The 24,636-nt window shown below is 46.5% G+C and overlaps 1 protein-coding gene across 1 annotated transcript in view; it reads right to left on the bottom strand.

The window, feature by feature from the left end:
- The window catches only part of ABCA4 (ATP-binding cassette, sub-family A (ABC1), member 4), a 129,074-nt gene extending 112,236 nt beyond the window's left edge, over nucleotides 1-16,838 (bottom strand). Inside the window, 5 exon segments of the mRNA XM_012730028.1 lie at nucleotides 358-485; nucleotides 5,755-5,891; nucleotides 7,295-7,436; nucleotides 8,440-8,533; nucleotides 16,773-16,838. Coding sequence (XP_012585482.1) covers nucleotides 358-485; nucleotides 5,755-5,891; nucleotides 7,295-7,436; nucleotides 8,440-8,533; nucleotides 16,773-16,838 — 567 coding nt within the window.
- Between the last annotated feature and the right edge of the window lie 7,798 nt (nucleotides 16,839-24,636).

Below are 24,636 nucleotides of genomic sequence, written 5' to 3'. Positions count from 1 at the left end.
GATTATCATCTATTGACCGCCCTCTGGGCTGTAAACTCTGGCCAGCAGGGCTCACCTAAACCTAACAGGTCCCTACATATTCCACAAACCTTGGTCTTCTCAGCTCTCAAAGGAGGTTGAGCCTACCATCTTTCAAATTTCTTCAAATTGTTTTAAATGTGGTCAGGCTTTGTGCCACTCTAGCATCTCCGGAGGGGAACGCTCGCCAGTTGAGGCATTTCTCTGAATATGCCCCATGAACCATGGACCCAGAATGAGAAAGCAAGAAGGGAACAAGAGCTGACTTCTCCGACCATTCTCAGGAGACCTTTCTCACCTCTTCCCTCTGAGCACCGCAGAACAATAACATCCCCCTACCTGTTCTGGACGGACTTGAGAGGTGACCAGAAGGTGGACAACCGAGTCAGAGAGGCCAATGCTTTTCGTGAGAAAGAGTGTCAGTGTTTCTTCATTTTTGAGGATATCCTGGATTCGTATTCCTCTTCCTGTATGTGGGTGAAAGAAGAGGGTGTTGAGGGGAGATGGGTCAAAATAGGGGAAATGGCTAAAATGGATCGGAAACATTTCTAGCTTGACTATCAGGAAAAGGCTCTGTCCTTGAGTCCCCTGGGAGTGCCAGGCACTCAAGCTGTCACCAACACAGTTGCAGCATCTACTGCCAAAGCAGCTAGAAAAATTGAGTGAGAAGGCACAAGGAATGGAACAGTGAGCTCTGGGCATGTGAGTGGGTGGTCAGATGTTCGTGGGGTTGGTCTAGGTCAGTGGCTCTGCACAGGGAAGCGGGAGGAGATGGAGGGAGGCAATTTTGCCCCCGTGGGAGCCTTTGGCAATATCTGGAGACATTTGGTTGTCACAGATGGGGAGGCGCTGGTGCTAGAGGCCAGGGAACATCCCCAAGTGCACAGGGAACCTCTCTCAAATCAAAGAACTGCCTGGTGCAAGGATCAGCAAGGCTGGGGCTGAAACAGGTCTAAGCTCGGAGGAAATTCATGCTGAGTTCACACCGCAGTGGTCCTGGATTTGAAGACCCTTGTTGGCATCTGTCACCCCGGTAAAGGCACTAGGTTTAGGATGTTGACATGACTAAGGGAGACGGGGCCTCTCGGGCAAGCAAAGCTTAAAGTGGGAGACAGGGAATGACCTATTTGCCTGGATTGCAGTTTCATGTCCTGATCAAGCCCAATCACATTCTCTCTAACTCCACTCAAAATGTGCCACAGGCAGAAATTTCTTTTTAAGGAGACTGCAAGAACTCCTAACAATGAAGGTGACCTTGGGGCAAGTGATGGAAATGCTCTGTGTCCACATTTTCCACAGCTACCTCACAGGGTTACTGTGGGCATGACGCAGGCTAAGGAATGGAAAGTACTTAGTTCCCAGGCCTGAAAATAGTAAGCACTCAATAAGTGCTTGTTCTGATTGCATGGATAGTGCTCTTTGCCCTCTCAGGGGAGTCAGACCCACCTCCTCTGCCTGCTTCCAGCGCCAGCACAGTCTCAAGCTAGCCACTGATGCAGCTCATGAGGCACTGGCCAGACAAGAGGGCTACAGGCCCAGATATTTATGAAATCATTGCAACATCAAGAGAAAGCATTTGGCTTGGGTGCGTGTGGAAATGCCTGTCTTTCTTCTTTAACCATCTAATAACCCTGCCCCTTCCTGGTCCTAATACCACAGTACCCAAACTTCTCCCGCCCAAACACTCCCCTCACCAGGCAGCCATAGGTTGGCCCCCAACTTCTCCCGCCCAAATACTCCCCTCACCAGGCAGCCACAGGTTGGCCCCCTTTGAGGGCTTCACAGTCATCTCTGTGCAGTGCCTTGTCCAGATAAAGTTGCTGCTAATTTTCTCATGAAATGGGATGGTCATTCCCAGGCCTGCCCACAAGGTAGGGCAGGAGCAACCTCCTCTGAGCTCCTACCACCTGGCAGCCTTTCCCACACAATGGGCATCTCTCAGCATCCCTAACCTTTCAAGAGGAAAAGCTCAGAGGCTTTGCGGGAACAAGGGCGAGTCTCAAGAGATCCAGAGAGATCTGAACGGGGTTGCCCTATTTCGCTTTTGCCTTCTCTCCTCATCAAAAACTAAGCCTGCGCCCTCCCTGGTAGTGCAGCGGGTTAAAGCACAGCACTAAAAAGTTAAAGCCACTTCAGCATGAGTTCGATCCCTGCCCCTGGAGGTGACCCACATGGCACAGCAGACCTCTCCTGACCTGCCCAGCAGTGTACTTTGTCAGTTGGCCTGTTCTGCTCCCCATTCTGTCTCTGGTGAATCCTCTTACTACCCCTGCACCTCTGGCCTGTACCCCAGTTCTGTATGCATAAATAAATCTTAAAAAAAAAAAACTTAGTCCTGTGATCTTCCAAACCCAGCTTCCCCCTCCCCATTTTGTCTTCTTTCTGCCACACAATTGTTCTTCTTTATAAAAACATCATATTACATACCCTTTATAAAAACATCATATTACATATTTCCAGCAACCACACCCAACCCCCAGACACAGAGACCCGAGAGGAAGAACTGCTGTTACACCCCTCCTCCTACCAGCAATGCTGGGTGCTGGGGCAAGCCTCGCAGTCACCTCGCGCTGACACCAGCGTCAGAACCTGACATGGAATCAGAGTGTCTGGACAGAAGCCTGTGGGCTCCAGGAGGCACAATAAATACTTGTTGTCTTGACCTAGGGTCTGGTCCCATTTGACTGTTTATCTCTTCGTTATTCTTTAACTCATTCACCTGACCTTCCATACAAATATCTTGCTGGGAAGAGGGACAAAAAAACATGAAGGAAATGGGTAGCAATTTCGCCCCCACCGAGGCTGCCATGGCCCCAGGGGGGGTGGGGTGGAGGAGCTGCTGGCTCACTGGCACACCTGGGGGCGGCCCACCCTGTAGGGAGAGCATGGGGCCCCATAGTAAAAGGTGGCCTGATACCAGACAGAAGCCCCTCCAGACTCCTGAGGGAGAAATGTGAACTGTGGGCCGAAGAAAGAAAAATAAATTTAGTTTAAAATGTGGTTTTTCTTGTTCTCTTTTCTGGGGATTAGAGCTGGGGGCTGAGGTCTGCGGAGCCACAGGCTGGGGTGGGAGGGAAACCAGAAGAGCTCCAGGCACAAGGGAAGGTGTTTTAAAGATGATTGAGAGACCACAGAGCTTGCTTGGGGGGAGAGAAGAGGAGGTTCACTGCTGGTCTTTTCACCATTAATCCTCCCTTCCGAGAATGCAGCGCTACAGGTTTGCTGGGCAGGGAGAAAGCTGCCTGGGTCGCCATGAGCACACTTTCCCAGGTGACCAGGCACTGACAGGTAAAAGCACACCTCAGCTGACCTGGCCCCCTCTTTTCAAGCCTTAACCCTTCATTGTGGCTGTGGGCTGCAGCTCTGGGTTCACCTGGGGCTGACTGGTTTGCAGCGCTGACTGGATTTCAGGCCCGGCCTGGAATTTCTTCACACAATGTCAGGGGTTCTGCAGTCTGTGCTCCCAGGCCCTGGATTTTTTTGGCGGGGACCTTGGCTGGCCTCCGTGACCTTCCTCCTTGGGTCTCTGAGGCCGTTCTCCTTTAGCAAAATATTTTCCCACAGTCTGAAGATGTGTGAAGGAAGCACCTATAGGCCTTCTCTGGGGTTGGGAGTAGTGGTTTTGATCCCCATAGACTCACCCCGGAAAAGACCACAGGGAAATTGTGGTTTGTTATGACTTCCCCCAGACACACTCCAGCTGACTATGAGACACTGAAGTGAAATGTCTGCTGGATAAGTGGGGCAGACAGTCAACCCAGGGGCTGGGCACCCCATGTTCTGGTCTATTTGTTGAATCTGGGGGGGTAGGGGGAAAGTGGTTTCAGTTGATGGCTCCTCTCTTCCTTACTATTGGGATGCTAATTGTGCTCCTACCTGTTGAAGCCCTTCAAGCCTGAGCTCACTGATCTTCCAGCCCACCAGCAAGAATGCAGTGCTGTGATCTGATTTGTAGAGAGCAGCCACCAAACTGCATGTTACTATTTTTGAAAGAGTCAGAATTCAGATACTACCTCCATATACCATCTGAACACCCTCCTGTCACTCCAGGGGAGGGAGAGGTGGAAGGGGCTCAGATGGAGGATCAGATTCTCCAAGGGCCCCCACAAGGTTCACTCAGTCCCCCTTCACCTCTGGAGCCCACTTGGTAGGCACTCACCAGCCAGCTGCTGAATGTGCAGTGAACTGCAGGGAGGATTTTTTAAAAAAGATTTTATTTTATTGCTTTTAAATTATTTTTAAAAGATTTCTATTTATTTACTCATACAAGAACTGGGGTGCAGGCCAGAGCTGCAGGGGAAGTGAGAGGATTCACCAGAGACAGAGTGGGGAGCAGAACAGGCAGATCAATGAAGTACACTGCTGAGGGGAGCAGTGGGCGGGTCAGGAGAGGTCTGCCACGCCATGTCGGCCAGCTCTCTGGCTGGGGATGGAACTTGTGCTGCAGTGGCTGCAGATAGCTTCATAGCACTGTGCTTTAAATCCTTGCACCACCACAGAGAGCCCAAATTTTATTATTTTAGAGCAGTGTTAAGTTCATAGCAAAATGCAGAGGAAGGTGCAGATTTCTCATCTACTCCCTGAGCCCACACATCCTAGCTTCGCAGTTATCAACATCCCTCTGGGTGGTGCATGCAGGGACACAGCTGCCCCCCAAGTCCCTAGTGTACACCTCTACCCATTACAGTTACTCATCATTGTGAGGTTTATTTACATATAATAGAAGCTCCCTGTTATTTCACTTTTTTATTTTTCTATCAATACCAAATGCCTGAAATGCTATTTGGTTTATTATAGATTTTATTGTCTGGTAGGTGTCTCCCCTATTGCTACTTGTTTATTTTTCATGTGATTTAAGTGTTTTCCAGTTTTGAAAGTTCTTTTTGAGATTTTGATGGAAATACCAGCAAATATACATTTAAATTTTATTTTGTGTTATTATTTTCCTTTTTAAGTTTTTAATGAACTAACATTGTATTACATTATATGTGTTTCAGGTGTACATCCTTATAAATCAACATCTGGATGTACTACTTTAAGTTCACCTCTGAAAGAATGTTTCTGTCCTTCACTCTCCAATTTTACATTCTGACCTTCATTTTCTAGTCCTTAAACAGACTCATAGAGCCTTCCATTCCCTCGCCCCTCAATTTTACCCTGGCCCATTTTAGTACTTCTGGCTTCTCAGTACCCTACACATCCTGGCCCCAAATGTGTTAGCCCAGTCACTGCTTTCAACCCCATTATCTCCTGAAACTTCTGCGCTATCTCCCCACAAGGCCCCAGCTCTACTCACCCCACCTGCACTTCCTTTGCCTCTGGCTCTGGGATGCTAAGGATTATTGACGAAATGGAAGAGTTGTACATATTAATGTCATGATAAACATGTGGTCTCTGACCTCCCTGGCTCCAAAATGCTACTTTACCTTGCTTGCATACATATTGTTAGCTTGTGCTCACACTTTGCTCTTAAACTCCCTGCTGTATTCAATCTAGCCTCAAACTTCCCAGACACCACCTCCTTTGGCTTTCCTCTTGCACTCAGCCTGTCTCTGGCCTTAACAGGGATGAGGCCGTTCCTGCCTTCTTTCCAACTTCCTACCTTCTAGAATGGTGGAAGGTAAGCCTCAGTCTACCTCTAGATCAGGCCCCTCCCTCCCTAATGCCTTGACTATCTTTTCCCACCAAAGCTCTCCACTCTAGCCTCTGGGTTGAGTATAGTGAAGCCCACCTGACCTGTAATCCTCTCTGGGTGAGTCCAGAGGATGTGCGTGAGTTGGGACAATGTCCGAACTTCTGTCCATATGCGGCCAAGGTGCTGGCTCTCTGGGGCATTTGCGAGTTTTTGAAAATCTTGATATACCCTTGCCAAGCTGTACAAAAAGACAAAAGCTCATCAATAAATACATACCTGCCATATTAATAACCACAGCATTAATAACTAGTAGTGTCTATTAAGATGCCATGAGCTTGACCTGGCTACTGCATTATCCATCTTTACAACATGCCAAGGTAAAAGGAGAAAGTGATATTTGTTAATTTTTGTTGCACATAGGATAAAGGAAGGAGGGAGGATCAGGGGAAGGGGCAGGATGGGGTCACCTCTCAACCGTGTGTCTCCTGCATAGAGAAGTCTTCACTAGGACATTAGTAGATATTCCCAGAGGTTCTTCCCGGCCATCACCTGCTTCCCTAAGATCTGCCCTTCTAGTCACTCACACAGGTAGATTCTGACAGTGTGCTTCATCCTCATCTTCCTCCTGCATCGCAGGGTACATGCACACACCCCTTTGCTGTGACTCACTGGACAAGAATGAAGATGGACCGGTCAGATTTGTCCCCAGGAATTTGAACAGCACTCAAGACTGTTCCTCTGATTGCCCCAGCAGAGGGGCTGTAAACTGAGAGACCCAGGCCTGCCCGGGCAGTGACACGTGGACGAGACTGGCCTGAGGAGAGAGGTGAAGGCAGAGATGCCAGAGAAAGACAGACTGGACCTTGCATTTCCCATTATGAGAAGCCAGGTCGCTCTGTGAACCTGATTTCTTTCACCCTTGCAGTCCTCCCTGCCATTTTGCTTAGTCTTTTATCTCCAAGAAGACTTTTAAATTTTATTAAAAAATATTTTATTTATTTATGCATACAAGAACTGGGGTGTTGACAAGAGGTGCAGAGAGTGAGGTGTGGTTGGGGTGAGAGGATTCACCAGAGACAGAGTGGGGAGCAGAACAGGCAGATAGACTGAAGTACACCACTGAGGGGAGCAGCAGGTGAGACACAGCAGGTTTGCTGGGCCATGTGGATTAGCTCCCTGGCCAGAGATTGAACTCAGCCTGTGGCTGCTGAGTGCTTCATAGTGCTGAGACTTTAACCCCTTGTACCACCAGGGAGGGCCTCCAAGAAGACTTTTAAAGGAACAGAGATCTCACAGGATTGGCAGGGCAGAGAGATGTATAGGAACAGAAGGAGAATCAAGATTTTCTCATGCAGCATCTCTACCCCAGTCGTTGGATGACCTGAAGGCAGTGGACACATCTCAACAGGATACTGTCGGCAGATGAATCCAGGGTCACAACTTGGGCATTTATGTGCCAAAAATAAGGCCTTAAGTCCTCTGACAGCTCATAGAATGTTCCAGAAGACAAACCTGCCCTGATCCCAAGAAAGAAAGGCCTCAGCAAACCAGAGAAACATCCATTCAGCATTATGTGCTCAGGACAAGAAGAGAAGCGTGAGCTGCCTCCTGCTCCCATGTGGTGGGGATCTCAGCACTTACATGGAGTTGTTATAGTTGGACACAATTTCAGGAGACTCTCCCGGGGTGGGACTTTGAAAACAAGGATTGTTCACATTGCAGAAAATGCCCTGGAGCCATGGCAGCATTCCTGCTGAGGGCATCGCCTTGTTGGGAAAATGGCCTTTGAGACAGAAAATGAAAAAAAGCAGTTAGCCATGGAGAAGGAGCAGGATCCCAGTCCTGGCGCTTGCCTTCAATCACCAACACTGAGGGAGCAGCAGCATCCAACGGAGCCCCGGCCCTGCGCTGGGGCATGAGACAACGTTGCCTCTCATGTCCCCAGTGTAGTGGGGAGACAGGCCACATTCTAATAAAGGTGGGAATGGTGTGCAGAGGTGGGGATGGAGAAGTGTGTGTCCTTTCATGAGAGATGTTCACTCAACAGATGCTCACTCCACAAGGATGGTGACATTTGAGGACTAGGTGCTCTGTTCCACCAACAGTGTGTGCCAAGAACCGATGCCAAAGCTGCAAGAGGCTGGGGTGATGGGCAAGGGTGTGACGGACAGAAGCCTGATGCCAAACTTGGGGCATGGAACACATGCACAAGACGGGGCGGGGGGGCGAAGGGGAGGAGCAAGAATAGGGGACTGAACAGCGCCATCTAACTCCTGAGGTCTCCCCATCAGTCAACTAGAGGGAGGAGATGTCATCTTGATGGAAACCATATGAAAGCACTTTTTATACTCTCCTGGATGGGGAGCATACAAGTGCACTCACAGACTCACCCTAGCTCCCAGGACAGCCTTGGGATCCAAGGAATAAAATATTATTAGGTGTGATGATATAGCATACTCTCTCTCACATTCCTCTGACCATACACCTGTATCCCTAACTTGGTCTCCCAAATGTTTAGAGAACGTATCTATTATCTCCTCCCTTCAAAGGTATCAATACCAAACAAATACCATTTCTCAGTTCTTCAGTAACTATATGCATGTATTTACACAGAATGTGTAGAATAAAAATTTAGACTATGTAATACTGATGTAGCTTTTTTCAGCATTATGAACATGAATAAGCAGATTCAATCCTGGCACCTGTAACCCCAAGACCTTTGTAACAAAAGGATCGGATCTCAGGTTTGCCAAGGCTCCCCCCATACCGTACCCCAGCATGCTTACATTCATGTTGGCTGTAGAGGGGATTGACATTCCTTAGCCAGATCAATACCAGAAATAAAGACAGGGGCCACATGAGTTCCACCACAAAGCGCATCTGGAAAAACAAAGCAAAAAGAAAGACCAGCGATGCTAAAATATTCCTGGAAACATTCCCAGAGCAGACACTTCGCCCAAACACTGGTCTGTGCGATGAGAACTTGGGCTGGGGTATATGTAACAGAGGGATTTTCTTCCTTTACCCTCTCTCCCATGCTAACTTTTCCTTGCATTAACAAGTTTTGGTGTCCATCTGGGTCCTACCTTGCCTCTATCTGAGAAAATGGGGTGGGGGAGGTTGGAGGTATGAGATTGGCAGGGATTTTGAGAGTAGGGTATGGATTGTGAATTGTTCATCTATCCAATCACCCTTCAGAGATTTTAGGAATAAAACCCATAAAATCTAAAGGCGAATTTAAAAAGGTAGCCTAAAAGAGATACTTAAATATGCAGGCTTATCCCTGTTGTCAGAAAGTAGAATGCTCCTAAAGAAACTTCCTGAAGTTGATTGCTGAGTAATATTCCATTGTGTATATGTACCACATCTTGATCCAGTCATCTATTTGGGGGGCATTGGGATTGATTCCTATCTTCCTTGTTGCAAATAGTGCTGCAATAAACAGAGGGGTGCAGGTAGCCTTTTGAATTAATGTTTTTGTGTCATTTGGGTAGATTCCTAAGTGGAATTGCTGGATTGTATGGAAGCTCTATTTTTAGCAGTTTGAGAAACCCCAAACAGCTTTCCATAGAAATGGTGTAAAGAAGCAATTGTCGTTAATTTGTACGGGGGAAAAAAAAGTAATCCCAGACTCTCAGAATAACTGACCAAATTACACATAAAATCTAAAACATTACTATATAGTAAAATATGGAACTAGATAGAGGGGATTATATGTATAGGGATGATGTGATACACAACCTGTACAAAATAGTTCCCAGGGAGAGAAAAGTGAACCTTTGAAAAGTGAGGAATACCGGTTTATACATCAGCCAGGGGCCATTCGCATGTCTTTTTACCCTTTATTTCTAAAGAAAAATAGATACATTTGGCAAAATGGTGGACACATAGCAGGGGCTCAGTAATTGTTCCTTTCATGCTAATAAGCTCCACTGGCAACCCAATTATTACTCATCATGACAGAAATGAGTGAGTATCATGAGGATCACGTACTATTTAGGGCAAGCGCTGATTATGTAGTTGTAACTTTTTGAAAAATGTTTTATCAAAACAAGTCTGGGAAGAGTTTTTAGAAACACAGAGACATTAGAGGACTAATGAGGGGGCTCATTTTTCAGGATTGCTTCCTCCACATTCTCCCACATGCTAGCAAAACCCCAATATTGAACAATTTCAATCAGGAGTTAAGGGACTGACCCCAGTACACTTGGGAGTCATTGAAATGCAGATAGTTTCTGAAAGGCACGGGCACATCACTGGAGGTGAGCTAAGCCTCTTTCCCAGCATCCACCTTGCCACTCCCATCCTCCCCCACCATAGCACTCACACACCCCCAGCTTATCACTTGTCATACTTGGGGGTCAATTCTTCCCCATGTATGTGGCTCCCTCACTGATGATAAGCTCCCTGAGGGCAGGGACCACCTTTGGGCTTGTCACTGCTTTGCTTCTAGCACCCAACACAGTGCAGGGCTCATACGAGGTGCCCCAAAATGTCCAAGGCATGCCTGCTGGCTTGATGCCTCCCATCCCAGCTTCTCCTGTCAGTGGGTAGTTAGGAAACAAGATTGACAAGTTAGCAATGTGAGTAACAAATCAAGTGCTGAATCAGGAAGTTGTTCTGGAGATTTCTCCAAGGAATGAGGCAATCAGTTCAAGTTCTACACACTGATGCTTCCTTAAGCAAGTTTTGGCAACCCTGGATTTCTACCAGTACGTCAGCTGTCTACCACGTGGCAGTATCTGGCTGGGAGTAGTCTGATGCACTAGACATTGATATTGACCAGGGAACAGGAAATTCTGGGCTAAGAATCACTCCAACTTCAGTTTTCTCATCTATAAAATAGGGTTATTTTATCCTACAATGTACACTGAGGTTTAAGAGTGTCAGGGCTGTGGTTCGTAAATAACCCTGCTCCCTATTAGTTACATAACTGTGCCTCAGGGTCTCATGTATAAAATGAGAGTGATACCAGGACCTACCATCCCAATAAGGATAAAGTGAGTTAACAGTGTCGAATACCCAGAGCAGAGTATGGCACAAGGTTACCATCTAGAAACAGGAATCATTCACAACTGACCCTCATTTCTTAAAAAGGTCACAGGAAGATTGCAGCTGGTGAAAGCTGAAGGGCAGGGAGATAGTTAAAATTATCTGCAGACTCCCAGGCCTGTGCTCCAGTCACTTAACACATTTCCTTATCTTACCCTTTCCAGATCCCTGCTATGTGCCAGTTTGGAAACCTGGGACTTGCTGAGAAAGCACACACAGGGGAGGAATGTGCCCACCTGGGCTGTGGGTGATGTTCCAGAGCTCAAGGTAATGCATCTCATCCTTCGATGAGCCCCTAACACGGCCCCAGGCTCCTCTCTGCATCGCGTCCCTTGTGTCCGGCAGGTGTCCCTCACGCTCATCTACTCACTCCTCAGTCTCCTGTTTTTGGTCTTTGCAAGATCTCTAAGGTGTGGTGACTTAGAGTCCTCCCATCAGCAGGGAGCCACAGGCCCATTCTCTTTCCTCCTTCACCTTTGCTTGGCCTTAGGACTAGCACTTCACCTCCAAATTAGGGCTCTTTCTGCCTGTCACCCCTGCCCCTCTGCGATCACCAGCGCTCCATCCACTACACCCATGTCTCATGGGACATCAATTTGTTTTTTTCTCAACACAGTTCAGATAATTCCAACGTGCAGCTGGGACTGCAAGCCACTGGTGTAGATAGTGCTTGGGGATCTCTGGAAGACATTTGTTGAGCGGTGCGTATTATTCTAACGCTGCATGGGTTTGTTTTGGAGGGAACGGGTTTCACACAGCACTCCCTGCACAAAGACCCCTGGCAATTCTTTCGCAGCCCTCAGTTCCTCCCTGCAACCTCTTCTCCCCTCAGAGAATCATGCTCGGCGCCCCCACCCACAGCAGGGTTGTCCTTGATGCTCAACTGTGGGCAGCATACCCTAGGGAGAAATTCCACAGTGTAATTAAAAACATGTTTTCAGAGCAGCTCTGACTCCCCCTTTAAACATGTCTGTAACTTTAATTAAGCCCAGCCGAAGCTCAGAAGGGGCCTGTGGAAATTTTTCCCCCTCCAAACTGGTATTTCCTTGTTCTGTCTTTTTTTTTTTTTTTTTGCTTCCCCTCCCCCTCTCTTTACCACTCCATCTACGTGGGGGAGGAGGGGTCGCAGGGAAGGGCAGAGTTGTACTTGCTCTAAATCTCAGCCAGTTCAATTTTCTTCCCTTCTGCTCTGTTTTCAATTTAAAAGGGGGTAACCAAGGCTGGAAATGAGCAGCCGTCTTCTCTGTTCTGCACCGAGAGCCCAGACGAGGTGTTCAGCCTGGAGGAACGGGACGCAGAGCCCAGGTCCCCTTAGAGCTGGCTGCCCAGTGTCCACGCACCTGCCCAGTTCTTGCATTTGCACAGACCAGGTGCCCAGGTCGGGGTTCAGGAACATGATAGACCCTCTACTCTCCTGAGTCCTCAGCCTCCCTAAGTACCCTGGGACAGAGGACACACAGGAGCCCTAGACAGAGTTGTCAGGATCAAGAGCCTCACCTCATGCTCTTTATAAACCCTCCCTGACACGGTGCTGGCCCACAGCCATCAGGCAGATGTGTATTTGCCAGTGGGGAAAGGGTTGGTCACTGCAAATGCACATTTCAGGGGTGAACGCCTTGAGGAGTCTTCTCTCACCCACCCCAACCCCCGTTTCTCTTTGGCACTCCCAGATCTCATCCTGTCTGCAAGACTGTACTGCCTTCACCTCCACTGTCACACCGCTCTTTCTGTTGGGTCCCTTGTGAGGGTAGGGCTGTGTCTAACTCAGCCACCTGAATAGGAGGCACAGGGTGACCCACAGGCAAGTCTGCCAGTTAGTTTGCATTAATCATTAGTTTATATTAATTGTGTTAGTTTATATTAATTGCTCCCTGGAGTCAATTAATTTTCAAAAGTATTTTCAAAACTGCCCTGGTGTGGATGATAAATGAAGTGACCGCCCTATCTTTGTGGTCTTCATGACCAGCCTATTAGCTAGGGCTTGGCACATGGGGGCAGAGTGGGGTCTGTTTGCCTGCCCCAAAGCCCCAGTTCCAGCCCCCCACCCCTTAGACACTAACCCTTTCTGAAGTCTCGGTTACCTCATGAGTGTTCCTGGGATGACAGTGGTATCTTTCTCATGGAGGGTTAAATGAGGTGACAGTACAGTGCCAGGCACTGCGTAATACTTTATAAATGTTAATAGAGGAAGAAAAAAGACGGAGGGAGGGAAATAGAGATCTGGAGATTTTCATTGTATGTCCTTCGGGATAGGGAGAGAAGAAACGGGGAAATTTGGTGTCTGCTTTCACTCTTGCTCACAATAGTAAATATCCCAAACTTGGAACGTTTGAGGAGTTAAAAACCTAGATGCTGAGTTATGGGCTGGGTGTGTTGTGCGTTTATTAGTCATCATTTTGTAGAAGCAGAAACTTTCAGAATAACTAAAAGCCATGGAAGGTGCCACAGACCCCTCTTAGAGATACTGGGGTTGGGGGGGCAGAGGGGAGAGGAGTGACTGGGTGTTATCCGGGCAGCCTGGAAATAAAGCATTGTTCAAAGGACAGTACTTCAGACAGTGCCAAAGAGACCCAAGGCTGGGGGAGCCGTCACTGTGAATTCTCACCTGTGCGCTCACAACTGCAAGACAAAAGTTGAGGGCTAAACCACAACGGGGTCTCATTAATAAATGCGAGATGGGGAAAAGGAGTTTCTAAGGGCAAATGGCTGCACGTCTCACTACATTGTCCGGTGGCCATGTGAGGGCTGCTCATTCAAGATGGCACCTCCCTCCGGTGGGGCTGGAGCCGCAGGCTGCTGGCAAGCAGGCGGGGCACCATTTAACGCCTGCCCTGTGGTGCCTACGCCACAGCAGCCAGCAACACCTATTGGAGGATGAGGCTGGCCTGGGCCAGACGCCAGAATGGACAGCACCAGCAGCCAGAGGCTGGGCCAGGGGATGAGAAGTGTAGAGGGACAGAAGGCAGCACAGCCAGTGGTGCCCGGCAGGGCAGCAGCCGTACAGCTCTATGTAGGCTACCGGCCTTTTAGAGACAAGGCACAGGCCAAAGGGCGCCGGCCAAGGGTGCTGACCAACTGAGGGCCCCACAGGAGCAGTGTTGGGCAGCAGTGTGAAGCCCAGATAAGATGCAGCTGTCTCTGAGGGTTCCAGAGGGCTCCGGGGGTCTCCAGAAGGCTCCCATGTTTTCCCCTGGAGGCCCAGAGGAGTTTTCTTGATGAGTCTGGACCCCAAGGTCTGAATGATACTAATGGTTGGCACCCCTGGCTTGTAGCCCTGCCTTTCAAGCCCAACTGTGCCATTTACCATCCTGTTTGATTGGTGCCGGTGAAGCACCAATCAGCTCTGCCCATTTCTCTAAGATGTATTTACTTATGCATACAGAACTGGGATACAAGCCACAAGTGCAGGGGCGGTGAGAGGATTCACCAGAGACAGTGAGGAGCAGAAGAGGCAGATGGATGAAGTACACTGCTGAGGGGAGTAGTGGGTGGGTCAGGAGAGGTCTGCCCCGCCTTGTGGGGATCTGGGGTGGCGATTGAACTCCCACTGAAGCGGCTGCGGTCAGCTTGCAGTGCTGTGTCCTAATCTGTTGTGCCACCAGGGGAGGGCCCAAGCTATGCCCATTTCTAACTCCTGTGCCAGAGGGGAACCCCAGCCTGCGCATCCAGACCTGGCCAACCAGGAGGTCTGGACAGGCTCTTGGTTGCACACTCAGGATAGTTGTGGCCAGATGCTGGGCCCTGGGCCAGGTGGATGCCACTGGAGCTGGGCCTGGCGGTAGACTGAACACAGCACCGGTATATAGCTCCTTCTCACCCTAAGGTAGCAGCAGCTATGCGGTTTCTGTTTCAGAAATACCTGGAATGTGGTAGCAGGGGAAGCCAGCAGGAAGAGATATACCAGACACAGTTCTCAACTTCCAGGCCATCAGGATGGCATGGAAAGAAGGCAACCCAGACTGGCTCCACCCAGGAGATTCCCCAGCCAAGGCTCTCAGCCTGAATGAACCCATCTCACCATAGAGGTGCAGCAGTGTGTTCCTTCAGGGAGCATGTTGCAGAGAATACAGGCCCTGAACAGGGGACACCCCTCTGTGAGGGGGGTCTGTGACCAACCCAGTCTGAAAATAGCATTTTTCTCTAGGACAGCAATAGTGGGATCCACTTGAGGCCAACAGCTACAGTCCTCATGGATATTTTTGAGGATGCACAAAGGCACACTGAGAATAAAATGAAGGTGAATCCTAATTCTAATGGGGAGAGAAAGAGGATTCGAGGGAGAAAGAGCAGGAGAGAGAGATTCCATATCAGATTTCCAATAGACTATAAACTCTATGTAGGCAGAGAGGTGCCCCAGCCTCGTTTGCCACTGTGGAGCCAACCCTGGCACAGTGCCAGGGTTTAATAATATATGTTGACTGAAAAACAAATGAAAAATGAATGAATCTAAGGAGTCTTCTAAAAATTTTTGTCTTCATTCTAGAAGGGAAGCAAGATATTGAGGCTCTGACCAAGAGATACTTCACTGCTAATCTGTGTGGACACCAAAGGTTAATGCCAAAGGAAAGTCGTGGTGTTCCCATGTTAGGGGAGTTTCCTATCTTGGTCTTTCCTTCCAGCCTCCCTGTGCCCTAGGCAGGCCACACAGCAGAGAGGACCATCTGTGCACACGGCTGCTTATGTTGCTTGCTGCTCTGTTTTGTGCTAGTTAATAAGCTACCGTCCCAAGCCACCAGCCAGCTGGGGCTCCCTTCCAGGGGGTCTGGGTATGAGCACAGGCTCAGAGACCCCAGCAGCAGGCTCACTGGCCCCTTCCTCACAGGCCTAGGATTCTGTTCTACCCACATCTCCTTTGTGTTTCCAAGTCTTACTTGGCATTTTTGCTTCTCCTGTTTCCCTCCGTTCTCAGTTCTCAGAGTGGTAGTTTCATCCTGCATTGTTATGTCAAGCATTTGCTTTTACCCACTGAGTTTCCTCTCAGCTAACACTTTTTTATATTAGGTTCTGTGACTGGACCCTGACTGAGACAATCATAGGCCTTCAGATTGCACTGGTTAGCTTCTCTTCCTGAACATTCCTCCTAGCAGCTCCAAAGACCCTGTCTCGCCTACCTAAGCCCAGACCTGAACTGAGGTTTGGAACAAGCCTTACTCTTCTTCCCCACAGCTTGTGAATCTGAACTCTCCCTGCCTTGCTTGGCTCCTGTCTTTGTAACCTCAGCCCTGTCCACCCTCACCCAGATCTTCCTCCAATTCCAGCACCTTTAGTCATTTCCAGGCTGCTGCGAAGTTGTAGGAAAGTACATTATTTCTTCATCATCTTATAACCACTTTTCACCCCTTTCCAGAAAAAAAAATGTAGAGGCCAGTTGGCATTTACACATATACCCTTGGGGTCCTCTGGCCTGCTGTGTCTCTTGGGAGTATCTGGCTTTCACTGCTTTCTTGCTCTCAACATCCAATTTGGATTTTTCCAGTCAGCAAAGAGGTCACTGCAAAGCACAATCTGTGGCTTTCGTTACTAGGCCCCTGGTGCTGTCCCTTCCTGTGTCTGCTTGTTGAGGGGCTCGTAGATGTCCGGTGGTGGTTGGTAAGCCATTGGATCTCCCTGAATCTAAGAGGCCACCGATTGTAAGAGACGCTGTGAGAGTTTGCAGGCTACAGAAGAGGAAAAATGTCCAGTTTATCTATGACATGATTGTGTTTTGTGTGTCAATTTCAGGAAGGTGAGAAAACCCGAGCCTCACAGAACCAGCATTGCAGGCTGGGAAGCCCTTGCAGACCATTATTCTGTTTGAGTGAACCATGGGCACTCAAGGCCATGTGGACAGGCCTGGCCCAGGGGGTGATGGAGTGGAAGTGTGGGGAAAGACATAGCAGACAGTGGATTCATAGGCAAGGTGGGCAAAATAAGATGCAAATGTGATGGCGCTGGGCTGTGGCAGGCAGCCTCCAACTCGGGACAGAGAAGCCCATTTCCTGAGAAGGACTCATCAGAGAGGCTCACCCCACTCTACACTTTCTACCCAGACACATCTCAATTTGAGGCTACAGGCTGCACCTATTACCTTTTGTCTCTTCCGCAGGGTCCAGTTCTTCCAGAGCAAAAGCTGGATCTGTCTCGCAAAGCCCATGCCGGAGCCCCGGAGCTCTCTCTGTCCTTGTCTTCGGCCACGACTCAGGCCACGATGGACAGAAATGCTGCTGCCAGCACCTCCAGCTGAGCCTGCTGTGTCCTTTGCTGGGAGATTAGAGGCTAGTCTGCCCCTTCCAAGCATAATCCTTTTAATTACACATAAGCCCTTTGTGTAGCAAAGCAGGCAGGCATTCTGTTGGCCCCTTTTCAGAAAGAGAAATATAGACGCAAGTGCTGGGCACTAAGTAAATCGAGATGGGGGCATGTGCGGAACACAAGATCCTCAGATTCCTTCCTCCACCGAAAGTGGTTCTTGGGGCTCCTAAAGGGGAATCTCTGAACTTTCAATCATGGGACAAAATCTGCATAAATATAGGCTCTGGGCTTTGTCTTCCGCAATAGCTGGTCCTGAGCCAGCGTCTAGTATTTGATGGCTCCTTGAACCCCAGTCCACTCATTTGCCAGATCTAAAATGATCTTTCCTTTTTTAGCCCGCTATTTTACTCTTTTTTTTTTTTTAAGATTTATTTATTTATGCAACAGAGCTGGGGTACAGGTCAGAGGTGCAGGGGCAGTGAGAGACAGAGCGGGAGCTGACCAACAAAGTACACTGATGAGAGGAGCAGTGGGCAGGTCAAGAGCGGTCTGCCACACCATGTGGTCACTTCCCAGGCTGGGGAGTGAACTCGTGCAGAAGTGGCTTTAGCTTCTCAGTGCTGTGCGTTAACCTGCTGTGCCACAAGGAGGGCCCCTATTTTGCTCTATCTTTGGGGCATCTATGTGGGGGCATCTCTGAGTTTTGTGGCTAGTAAGTGATTTTTATCTCTGTGTTAAAATTGATCAGCCTTGCTGTGGTTACCTGGGCTGTGCAGAAAAAGTTACTGGGGCACTGCAGTCTCAGCAGGACAAAGGTCACATCTGACCAGAGATGGCTGACACAGGCTGGGCTTGGGGAGAGGCCATGACTGGGCCAGTGATTGTCATTCTAGCTCGCAGCAGGTGGAATGACAATCATTATTTGGTGGTAGACCCACCATTTCAAGGGAATGGTGGATATACCCAAAAAGAAGACTCCTTGCTCCTTTCCCACTGGGGACATTTGGTTCTGCCTCCTATAATCTCAGAAGTTTCTTTTCTTTGAAATACTCTATAGTCTTGAGAGGTGATCGGCTGAAGGGAAAGTTAGAGTAGGCAAACATGATGACTTCATGGAGCTCCAGGGCCTGGTTGTAGACATAAGACCTGAACTTGAACAATTTAAGGGCACTGGTGGAAGCAATAGAGATTTGAGCTGTGCAAGCCAGGCTTCTGTGAGGAGGAAGTGGCTTCTGTTTAGGAAATCACAAAGACTTCTTGGAGGCGACTGAGTGGCATCGTAGATAGAATTGTAGACAGACAGGCTTTGATGAATCACCAAATAACATATTATGGCTTCCAAACTGCTTTTGTATATGTCATTTTATCCATGCTAAATTTTACAAGATAGATATTTGTTCTATTTTACAAAAGAGGAACCTGAAGTCTATGGGATTAAATACTTTGTTCAGAGTCACACAGGATAAGGGTGGGCTCTAGAATGCGTGACTTAAGCCCAGGAAACCTTGAGAAGAGAAGCTCAGTGGGGTGTATACAGAAGAGAGCTGGAAGAGGAGGCTAGGCAGGGAAACAGGGACCAGGCTGGAGAACTGATGATTAGCATTGACTGTGAAGGTATCTGTAAGTTGTCCATAGGTGCAGGGCACTCCCAAACAGGAGTGAGTTTTGTGCAGGGCCATGAAGACCTTGCTGCACGCAGGGAGAATCTCAAGCAGGAGGCTGTAGTAGACTTTAATGCAGTGGCTGCAAGAGTAGCAAGTTCACTGACAGCAGTGTGGCTGGGGGCTGGGGGACAGGAAGACCTGCACAAAGGCAGGGCAAGGGGACACTGGAGGGTAGGAGAAGGAGACACAGCTGGACTGGGTGACTTCATTGAAGTGCGTGGTAAAGAATGTCTGGGGTTTGTGGCTTGGCTGGCTGGATAGAGATATGGGCTTACTGACAGGGGGTGGTGGCAGAAGATGGCCTCTGGAGGTGGGAGGAAGTATGAGAGAAGAGGGACTCTGATATTTTGAGGTCCCTCTGGTGACATCTGGTACTGAGCTGCATCGGCACATTCGAGAGCCATCAGCATATCGACAGAAATTAAGCTTCAGGAGTGGCTGAGCAGATTCCCCAGGGAGGACACACTGGGCCAGTGTGTGAGTTGCCACAGGTGAGCCACAGCTGCCAAAAGAATACACTTTCTGCCAATTTCCAAAAGGAATTAGAAGGTTGTAGTCATCAGATAGCAGCTATGCAAATTGCATTCTGCTGTAGTTTTGAAATAATACATTTTTCATCAAGTTACGATTCAACTGATGATACCCCAATTTCCATCTTGTTCTCACAAATGTGTTTGCTGATGTTGATACTCTCCTTTTCCACTTGCGATAAAATACACATAACATAAAATTTATCATTTTAAGTATCCAGTTCAGTAATATTAAATGCATTAACAATGTTATTGATCTATCACCATGGTTCATCTCCAGAACATTTTTCATGTTGTAAAATGGAAATTTTGAAACCATTATACACTGACCTCCCATCCCCCCCATTTTTTCCTCTCCTTCTTCTGGCAGAACCATTCCACTTTTCTCTATATCTAAATTTGGCTGTGAGGTATACCCACAGAATCATACAGTGTGTATTCTTTGGTGTCTGACTTATTTCATCTAGTACTATTGTGAAAGTTCATCTTTCCTTTTCACTGCTAGGTAATATTTCATTTTCTCCAAACACATGTGTGTGTATACAAGTCATTTGGATTGTTTGTACTTTTTTGACTATTATGGCAATACATTTGTTCAAGTCTCTGCTTTCATTTTTTTATATACCCAGGGTATATAGTACGTCTATATTTAATTTTTAAGGAATTACCATACTATGTTCCATAACAGATGTACCATTGCACTTTCCAATTTACAGCCAACAAGGATTCCAATTTCTCCACATCCTCATTAATACTTGGTATTTTCTGTTTGTTTTATTTTTAATAACCCTCCTCACTAATATGAAATGGTATTTCACTGTGATTTTGTTTCCCTAATGTTGAAGGCACTTATTCTTTAAATATTATAGCTATATTTAGGTATGATTCTTACCCTCCCCTTTGGAAACTATAGTTGTTTACAATTTATGTCAAAATAAAAGCCTATGTTCTTAATACCCTCAAATATTTCTGAGTATATATCTGCTTAGTCAAGAATGGTGTTGACAGTTGCATATTTCATTCCCATAAGTACCATCATTAACATGAATTTGGGGTGTTAAGTCTGGAATTGCTGTAAATGTCTTAACACATGGTGGTTTCCCGCAAGGGGCCAACACATGGGTCATGAAATTATATGAAGAACCACAGTGACTGCGTTTACCTATCTACAGCAGTACAAATATGTCAAGGCAAATGGTGAAGCTTAAAAATTACTGATATCCTCAGTTCTAAAAGGTTAGAATGCAGAGTTACCAAGGAAGAGACTCTGTTACCACAGTTATTTTGCCAATGAAAATCCAGTAGTGTAGAAAAATAAAAAGTTCAGAGCCCTCCCTGGTGGCACAACAGGTTAAAGCTCAGCACTGAAGCTAGCCACAGCCACTTGAGCAGGAGTTTGCTCCCCAGCCAGGGAGCTGACCCACATGGCACAGTAGACCTCTCCTGACTCGCTCACTGATTCCTTCAGCAGTGTACTTCACCAATGTGCCTGTTCTGTTCCCCACTCTGTCTCTGGTGAATCCTTTCACCGCCCCTGTACCTCTGGCCTGTACTCTAGTTCTATATGCATAAATAAGTCTTTAAAAAATAATAAATATCTCCAGAAAATTTCTAAATTAAATGAGTCAAATCACTGTAATTTTGGAGTGAAGATCAATTTGAAGATCAGTAAGTACCAATAGGTAGTCATCAACACTGAAACAAATTAAGGAAAATAGAATGTTCTCCAAACATAACAAGGACCACATTACATTTTTTTTTTTAAAAAGCAGTTACAGATAAGGTGGGAAGCAGGATAGCATAAGTATGAAAGCAGTTCTGAACTTGATAACATGAGATAAAGGGAAAAAAATCTTGATTTCTAAATTTGAGTTGATTCTTACAAATTCAAAACAAAATCACTGGGCAGTCAAAACCTGAAACCCAATCATCACAAATAACATAAATATTTGCCCTGCTTATTCAATGACATTTGATAAGCTAGTAGTGGAATAAATGCACAAGCATTACTTTATGAAAGTTACTCATAGAAAAACAATCCAGTACTGGGTGGAAGCTGCCAACAGCTGGTTGCCGGCTGCACGAAGATTTGCTCTTGCCTGGGAGGGGCCCTGATGCCAAGGGAGAGGTGTGCACTAGACTTGTGCACGCTATAGGTCCTCTTGACTCTGCCCTAGCTGACTGGTCATGAGGGGTTACCTGAACTTAACTGGACGGCTCAGAACCTGGTCACATGGGGCTGCCAGAAGCATGAGTTCATCATTGCAAGCTGTGAGAAATCAGAGGTCACGCTGGGTCACTAGATTCCATTTGTACTCTGCACCAGGTTCCCTGGGAGAAGAGAGGATTGGGGTGAAAACTCACATGCTTTTGCTGACCAAACCTTGAGCCCTGGTATAAGGTGCATCCAAGAAAAAGGAGTGTCTTTTTCTTTTCACAAATGCCTTCTGCTTCCAAGCTATGCAACTGTGAGGCTGCCTCCACCCAGAGAAGTGCCTTTTCTAACATATACAGAAGTGACATTACCAGCTAGCAGAGGCCCCAAGGCTGTGTACCCCACCACTGGGAGAAATCTGATCTGCAGTAAACCGGAATGAGGGGAATGCAGAGAGGCAAGAGCATGAGCTGCAGCTGTGTCCTTGCTTCCAGCTGTCCTGGGGATACAGCTGCTCCCCTGCTGTTCTTTCAGGCAATTTAGCTGAAGACACCCCAATCCTTCCAATAAAATACTCTTTTGCCTAACTTAGCTTAAGTTTGGCTTCTATCCATTGCAACTAAAAGACTCCTGACTAATGTGAGTTATCTGAGTCAGGAAGAGGCTCCAATCTGGACCAATTGACATAGAGCGAAAAATATTTGCCGTCTGTTGTAATGTATGTGAATAAAATTCCTAGGTAGATACATGATTTCAGTATTACCACAAGCCTAAAATTTAATAGAATTGCAGCAGAGTATAAAGGACAAGAGGCATACTGCCACAAGTGTATTTTAAGAAAGTAAAAGAATGCCAAAATAATCAATATTGTCTATCCCCAGCTCTATTATAGGAAAAGGTTGACAATTTTTTTGACACATCTTAAGTCATATGAATGCATAACAAGTGTGTGGAAGATTCAAAACACATCAGACATTGTACCATTGTACCTATTTTTAAATTTAATTTTTGGACAAAATTTAAATTTAAATTTTGGACCACCCTCAAGTGTGGTCACTAGTTCTGAGGTTAAAACACTTTTATAGTTTTTCAAAACACTGTAAATTTTATCAACTCATTCTTCAAGTACTTTGGTGGTTGATGAATCAAGTAGGATATTTATGTTTTCCAATTTGAACCATTTTTTTTCTTTTTTTTCTTAAAGTGTGTCATTCACTAAAGTTTACAAGAATTCTTTCTAAAGAGTCCCAAAGTGAAACTGTAAACACATTTTGCCTTTGTTTTTAAAAGGAGAAGCAATACCACATAGTTTATCATCAGGGAGAAACGATGACTATTTCAAAACCATTTGGCACAGAGTACAGGAATTTCTCTAGAAAAATAATCTCCAAAAGTCCCATACTTAAAAATAACCTGGGGGGAGAAAAAATTAGAAGTCATGAGAATTTGGGTAGTACATTTCTCTATTCCTTTAGGACAGTATAAAGTTAGTATCTATTACTATAGATTACTAGCTCTATTAATATCATTTTGGGGAGCATGATTATAACAGCATAAAGCGATTTAACTATTCATAAAGCAATAGCAAGACATATAAATTGTTTTTACATATTTGACATATCTGTAGATTTGCTTTTCCCTAAAATATCTACAATTCTGTTTCACCTGTTCACTAGTCTTAACTCTTACCTGACAAGGTCTTCGCATTGAGTCTTGTGGCTTCGAGATACTGCATTTTCTTTGATTTGGTTCACTGCAGCAAGAATAGCATGCCTGTTTTCTACTTGTCTTGTCAGAAACATTTACACGATGTCACAAAAGAGGCCCAGACCTCATGATTAGTTGTTGAATGACCATTAATGACCAGATTTATAGAACTTAAGCAATCAGTGGTACTGGAAGTCATAGTCCCATAACCTGATAAATAAAATTAAATTCTACTAATCTATTCTTTTCCATGTATATATCACATAGTAGTGGACACTGAATGTTGCCTGTACAAATTTTGTACCCTTCAGGTGGAGAGCTCATGTGAGATACTGAATTTTAGCATATGAATATCGAACAATTTGGAAAACTATTCACCTGAAACTGCTCCATGAGCTTCTTTCTTGATTATTGAGAGGAGATGCTATTTTCCTGTCTAAAAAATTGTTTCCTATTTATCCTCCAGGCAGGACTGCCTACCCAGGAGCTTTATATAGGGGGTGTTAGGCTGGAATCTAGAGAACATGTTATATAAGAGGCAAATACATGAGTGTTTTTTTCCACCCCACCTAATAGCAAAGCTGGGAACTTACCAAACACCCATCACAGCAGAATGGATAGATGAGTTGTGAGATATTTTCTCAGCCAAAACTCATGCAACATTGAGCATAAACTACACCTACAGAAGGATAGTTAATTCTCCCATCCATGAGGCTGAATGAAGGAAGCCTGACTAAACACTTCTAGTCCATGTTTATGGAAAGTTCAGCACAGGCAAGACCCATGTCTGATGTACAGTCAGTGGAGTGGTTAAACCTTTTGGAGGTATGGTAGCTGGAAAGGATACAAGGGGCATTTCTAATGGTGCTAGAAACTGTCTCTTTTGATCTGGGTGTCAGTGATTTAAGAGAAAATTATTAGCTTTCAAACTTATCAGTTATGCATGTCTATGTACAAATGCTATAATTCAACAATTTTTTTTTTAACTCAATGAGAAGGCTGATCATAGAGATGATCAGGAAAAGTCTGGAAAGAGAGGTGTCCTGGAAGCCACTGAAAGAGGATGCTTCCAAGGGAGAGGAACTGGTTCTCAGGCTCAAATGGCTCAAGAAAGGTGAAGTAGAAAAAAGATCAAAAGCTGCCCACTGGATTTGATGACTGACCCTGCAGGGCAGACACCTGATGGCAGAGGGTGGGAGAGGGAGAGGGAGCAGGAGGCCCTTCTTCCAAATGTAGATTGTGAGACAGTGGCTGGAGGGCACATCACCGGGTCAAACAGGTCTTCGTTTCCCTGAAGACAGGATCGTGCTACTCTGTGGGAAACAGTCAGTTGAAGGAGAGATGCTAAAGTTAGTGAGGGATGATTGATGGGGTCCCAGGAAGGGAGGAGATGGAATTAGCCTTGGGCAGGGAAGGGGCACCTTGCATTCCACAGAGAGAGTGGGGAGGAAGCCAGGAAGGCGCAGTGCAGATTCTTAGAGGGTGAGGCCAGGAGCTGAGGAAGCTTATCCTAGAGCCTATTAAGTCAAAAAGGGGCATAGGGAGAATAAAGGCATTGAGATGATGTGAATATAATGTACACATTAGAAATTGGTAAATGTTAGTGCAAATTGATTGTGTCATCTTTCCTTTGCCTGGCTCTGA

This window comes from Condylura cristata, unplaced genomic scaffold (assembly GCF_000260355.1).
Source record: "Condylura cristata isolate star-nosed mole 26May11 unplaced genomic scaffold, ConCri1.0 scaffold00026, whole genome shotgun sequence".
Lineage (NCBI taxonomy): Eukaryota > Metazoa > Chordata > Mammalia > Eulipotyphla > Talpidae > Condylura > Condylura cristata.
Note: the sequence above shows the minus strand (reverse complement) of the source record. Positions and strands in the feature narration are given on the sequence as shown.